The sequence below is a fragment of the Lissotriton vulgaris genome, chromosome 1_1, assembly GCF_964263255.1.
Source record: "Lissotriton vulgaris chromosome 1_1, aLisVul1.2, whole genome shotgun sequence".
Taxonomy (NCBI): domain Eukaryota; kingdom Metazoa; phylum Chordata; class Amphibia; order Caudata; family Salamandridae; genus Lissotriton; species Lissotriton vulgaris.
Window position 1 is genome coordinate 764,363,996 of NC_141685.1, and position 6,000 is coordinate 764,369,995.

Consider the following 6,000-nt stretch of genomic DNA (forward strand, 5'->3'; position numbering starts at 1 on the left):
GACTTAAAGAATGTGTGAAATGATCACAACTAACGAAATCCTGTTTTGCTGTTGTCCAGACATACACTCTGTGTTTCCAAGGCTTGACCCGTTATTTCTACCAGAAACAAAACACAGGCTAGTCGGTATGCATTTCTGCAGGGAAAATGCATGCTAGTTGGTAAGGCTTATTACTTAAGGGAAAAAGTCTTGGATCATATAGTACTTGTAATGCCTACGACTTAATCGATCCACATGTATGAAAACTTCTAGGTCTTGTGGCAAGAGACGATTTCACCTCCTATGGTGTAGAGTAGACAGAGTATGGAAAGTGGTAATGACCAAGAGGGTAGAAACTGAAGCATTTCTTATAATTAGGAGCACCCTTCTTGTATTGACCACCAGAGACCTGGATGAAAGTCTAATGATTTGGGGGATCTATATATCACTAGAGGGAATTCTCACTGGAATGAAGATTATAGGAACAATTCCCCTGAAACATATGAATATCCAAGCAAGTCCAGGAATCAAATGGCATAGCTGGACAGGCACCAGACTGGCAAGGTTCACAAATGATTGAGAAATCAAATCTATTTTCGCAATATTTTATAAATCTGCATATGTTCAGAGCAGTGTGTTGAGGCATATCATGACTCTAAGAGAATTAACCCCTTATGAAAATCAGATTCCAGGACAAAGACCTAGTCAAAGCTGCAGTTTAATGTACGAAAAATGGTACCAACTATGATATTGGTTGTTTCCCAAAAAGCAGCACTCAGATGATGGTGCCTAACTGATGTTCATGGTACTTAGATAAAATGAAGCTAAGGTACATGCGAGGAAGCTATCAAATGGAATTCTGAGGTTCGTGTCTAAACTTTTTGGATGAGATTAACTGTTAGCTAGATGTTGGGTCAACTGACCCCGAGAATATCCCATTGATTACTGTTCTGATTCCAAAAGATTGGTAATTCATTGATCGTAGTATCCTTGAACTCAGAGATCGCCTCCCACTCCATTGTGTTTGGAATACATGCTGAGAAAATGTGAGCTAGATGTTCAAAACATGTCCAAAATTCCACTTAGCGTTCTAGTCTAAGCATTTCTGTGTGGTGCTCTATCAGCAGGGGGAAGAGGATGCAGTGTAGATGGAAGGCTGCATTCTTTGTTGCATTGTTTACCTGTAGGCAAAATAAACAGAGTCTACGTTTATCCTGGGATTACTAGCCTAACTGGCTGGTGCTCCAGACTATATTGTTAGTGTACATGCTGAGCTTCTTCACCACACCTGGCACGTGTCACCTGCAGGTCACAAGACGACCCCCGCAACAGGCACATCAACACTCGGAGCTGCTTCACGTTGTTTCAAACGTGGTACCAGAGCAAGTCCATTAACGCTGGATATACCTCCCCAGTACAGTGCCCGGAAGCTTACTGCAGCTAGACTAGATCTGTGCAACAGGTCCCTTAACCCTGTCATCTATCTACAAAGCAGTCTGTTGGTGACGAACAAACTGAGCCACGAATGCGTTACTATAAGTTCCCCTTTGTTTTCAGATTATTTCTGCAGAGTTTATATAAAGTCAGACAATCAGGCGGCAATACTGTGGCTCATATAGGAATGCATTACAACCACTGCATTACAACCAGGGCTGCTTTATCCCTCCCTCTTTTTGGCTCACAACTACCTCACAACTTTACTCTCTATCTCACTCTCTCTCTATCTCACTAGCTCACTCTATTTCTATCTCAATCTCACTCTCACTACCTCAGTATATCACGACTCACTCCCTCAAAAATTCAATACATCACTCCCTCACTAACTCACTCTATCTCACTACCTCACAACTTCACTCTCTCTCTATCTCACTACCTCACTCTCTCTTTCTATCTCACTAAGTCACTTTCACTCTCTTTCACTACCTCACTCTCTCTCTATCTCACTACCTCACAAACTCACTCCCTGTTTCTATCTCACTACCTCAGAACATCCCTCTACCTCACTCTTTCACTACCTCAGTCTCTGTCTCTCACTACCTCACTCTATCTACCTCTCTCTCATTACATAACTCTCTCTACCTCACTACACCACTCTATCTCACTACCTCACTATCTCACAACTTCTCTCTCTCAAAACATCACTACCTCACTCTCTTACTACCTCACTCTCTTACTACCTCACCCTCTAGCTCACAACTTCACTCTCTCTCTCTAACTCACTACCTCAATCACTCTCTATCTCACTACCTCACTCTTTCTATCTCACTAACTCGCCATGAAACCCCTGGGTGTCTGTGCGCTTAAAAAGTTTAGAATAACATAACTCACTTTCACTCTCTTTCACTACCTCTCTCTCTCTCACTACATCACTCTATGCTTATACCACTACCTCACAACATCCCTCTCCCTCCCTCACTCTTTCACTCCCTCACTCTCTATCTACCTCACTCTCTCTCACTACCTCACTCTCTCTCTATTTCAATACCTCACTCTCTCTCTCTCACTACCTCACTCTCTCTCTGCTAATGCAATAGGTATCACATATGCAAAAAAAGCTAATGCCGATAGAAATGACAATGCCATTTATTTAGGGATACAAAAAAGATAAAAAAAATAATGAGCAATACCAATAGCTCTACCTATAATATTGCCGAGACCATTGCATTGTAAATGCTTGTTAAGTTATGGGGCGTTAAGGGTTCTTACCAGGGCACAAGTTGGGGGTACATGCGTGGGGGAAAAATAATTTTTTTAAAAACAAGTACACTTGCCTTCTGCTGCTGGCTGCTGCCTCGGTGATACTCTGCTCCCAGGACCAGGTGCTCCTCTTCTCTTCTCCTGACGGTCCATAGGCACAGGCTCCCAGACTCCCAACCCAATCCAGACGCTGCTCTCATTCTATTGCCCAGCATCAGATAAGTGCTGCAATTGGTGTGGGTGGGCAGAAATGCCGCTCAGTTAGGGCCTGTGAGTCTATGCCTGTTCTCCACCCGGCTGTGCAACACAGCTCGGATTTGAGAAATGTAAGTGCCCGTCAGTTTGGCCAGCCTAAGATGACCGACCGAACCCACATGCGCACTTAAGGTACATGGCACTCCTCCTCCCTGGTTGCTGCTGCCCTACGATGGCCCCGCCCCGCCCTAGACTCAGCAGACTTGGCTGACTCGCAGAAAATTATTTTTCATCTGCTGACTTTCAGCAGCAGGGCGATGTTCTTCCGCCATAGAGAATTACCACAAGACTCACATCTTCTCAACAAAGACGTTTTTGTCCCAGTGTCAAGTGATTTATAGATCAGGAATTGCTATTCATGTGTCAAAACAGTCATCTCAGCCATTTTTACCAATGTCTTTGGTAGAGATTGAGGACTTGTTGCAATGCTTCTCTATCCAGGCTAGGAATACTGAGCAGTATTAATTGATTATTAATGAGGCCAAAGTGTAAAAAATAATGGAGAAAGTATTGAGTATGGAAGAGAAATCCAGACTGAAGAAAACAAATTTAACAAATCACATTTCACAATAAGAAAGAAGGTACCTGCTTTCTCACATTTTTCAGTGAAGGAAGTGGGTCCAGTTCTGCTTCCGATCTATTTGTGTCCGTGTCCCCTCTTGCAAATTCCATAGCTGAGGCTTTTTCCACATTGGGTTTAAGCTGTGAATGTGGAAGAGAAGTAAGCAAAGTGTCAGTTTAAGAGAATTTTACAGTCCCGATAAAAATCTGTAAGATTTTTAACGGGAAGATATAAAGAGTAGGAAACACAATCTGCAAAAAATAAACCTGAGATGGCAGGCGTGGGTTCAAATACAAATAGAATTCTGATTGTAAATGTATCAAATAGATTTAAAAATGTGAAAGTGATAGCCCCAAAAATGCCTGTGTTCAATTATTTTATCAACTCTTTCCCTTACAAATCTAAGCAAGAGGGTGAACTTTTTCAGAGCACTGAAAGCAGTATTTAAATAAACAGTGCTACACACTGTTCACCTCAGTGGACCCACTGACCATAGAGATGCTTAATATTTTTCCTTCACAAATATACTCAACTAATATTATCTGATCCTTCCAAACATCAAAATGTGGAATATCACTGTACTGCATGAGGAGTGTGCATGTTTCCCTTCTAAAACAGGGGACCTTGCCAATTTCCCTGTCTGAAAAAGCAGAATAATTCTGGTGCTTCAGCTTTATTCCATTACACAAAGTGTAGTGTGGGCAGGGCTCTGCTTGCACACATTGCTATGTTAGCATAAGCGTATTAGAAGTTAAACGCCATTTTGCCAATTTGCAGCTTTTAAACACAACACTATAGGTAGCTGTTGTTGTAAGTTAAACTGCTTGATTTTCTTCACATAAGAACGATCTATTGTTCACACCCCTAGACTTACACCGCAACCTTAGTCTGTACACTGTGTGCACAAGTTTTCAAGGTCAGAATAACAATGTATGCTGTGATTCATGTTGATCGGTTCACGCTCTAGACATAACATACACATAGCTGCACCCAACCGAAATCCTAGTGCCTTTAATATTGCATTGTATGCATGATTCAGGCACTTGGAGAAAAACATTTTCCAGACAGGGAGCTCTGCTGATCCTGAGAAGTGATTCACCCAGCTGATCTTGGAGGTATGGGGTTCCCCATTCTAGCCTGAGACACCTTCTATTATTATTATAAAAACTAGTTAGTGGCAAGGGGAGGGTGGTTCACAAGGCGCTATAGACCTGCTTCCATTATCATTGTAACATGATTTCTCCCTTTGTGTTTTATGGAATTGTAACAATGCTGATTGTTTTATTTCTAATCATATGCCTGCTTATGTTAGCCAAAATACTGTCTCTGATTACTCACGTTGTGGACTGGTATGAGAATAAAAATGAAAGAGTGTTCTTGACTCCCACCATTCCTGAGAGTACCCTAAGTCGCATCTTCTAGGTTGTCTAATCATTGGCAGCTTCCCTCTAGGACTGAGAGCTAATGAGACACGGATGCTAGTCGGATAAGGGTTTTGGGTACTGAGGTGAGTTTTTTGGTACACCACAATTCACTGAGGTCCTGGTTTCCTGTGCATATTTCTGTGCATGAGCAGAATCCCCGCAACATGGCGCACCTAACCTTTGGTCTTATATTCGAGACACGCATGTAGTGCTTAAATCAGTCCAGAACACCCTCACTCCTGTTTTCGGTTAACAGTTGTGACAGATTTACCTACCTATATGGATAAATTATAGATTCATTCAAGCTTGAGATTTTAAAAAGGTTCATACTTTGAATTACTACCCGTTTGTGCTACAATTTATATAGATTGTTTTTCCTGTCCTGTGTCCTCATGGGTGATATTGATATAGCCCAGCATAGTAATGTACCCCTTCAAAATCATTTGACAACATTTGGGGTGCCCGCTGCTGGCATGGCGAACTTTTTGTAGTGAGTGCAGATACAGCGAACTCATTTGAGCTTTTCTACTCTTGGGTTACGTTTCCTGCTGTATATGAGGATGATGGTACATTCCATACTTACACTCACTCGGCTGTACCTGCAGTGTATGCACCATATAGGACACAGGAGATTCCTATTTCTGCTTGGCAGCATCAGGTTTGGTTTAATGGTGCCCTTCCCCACACTGGGTGCAGTTCGGTTAGGTCCCTTGTCTATTCCTGGGGCCACTTGGCCAGTTCTGGCCAGGTTTACTCCTCATCCACGTTTTCTAACAGTCCCTGTGGCTGAGTTACAACAACACTATACCTCGATTGTAGGGGTACATTGGGCTTTAGTTCATTACGTTTCACGCAACATCCAGGTGGGGGCACCTGGAGCTGCGGGGCAACCAGTTGGACCGGCCGGGATAAAAATGAGTCCTGTCATGGTTAATTCGGTTATGGGCAAACGCCCCCAAGAAAAGGACGAGATGCCTTTTTGGCTTGCCGAGAAATTTGACCAACTGGAAGCAGTATTTCCTAATACATCTCTTGTGGAGAAACACAGGATTCTAACCATTAGTTTGCAGAAAGACTTAGTAC

General features: G+C 42.6%; 1 protein-coding gene across 1 annotated transcript in view; it reads right to left on the reverse strand.

Moving 5' to 3' along the window:
* LOC147747788 (uncharacterized) overlaps window positions 1-3,620 on the reverse strand; it is a 178,997-nt gene extending 175,377 nt beyond the window's left edge. Inside the window, exon 1 of the mRNA XM_086936364.1 lies at window positions 3,529-3,620. Within this exon, the coding sequence (XP_086792490.1) occupies window positions 3,529-3,603 (75 nt within the window). The 5' untranslated portion in view covers window positions 3,604-3,620. The remainder of the gene's footprint in view (window positions 1-3,528) is intronic.
* Window positions 3,621-6,000: the final 2,380 nt, after the last annotated feature.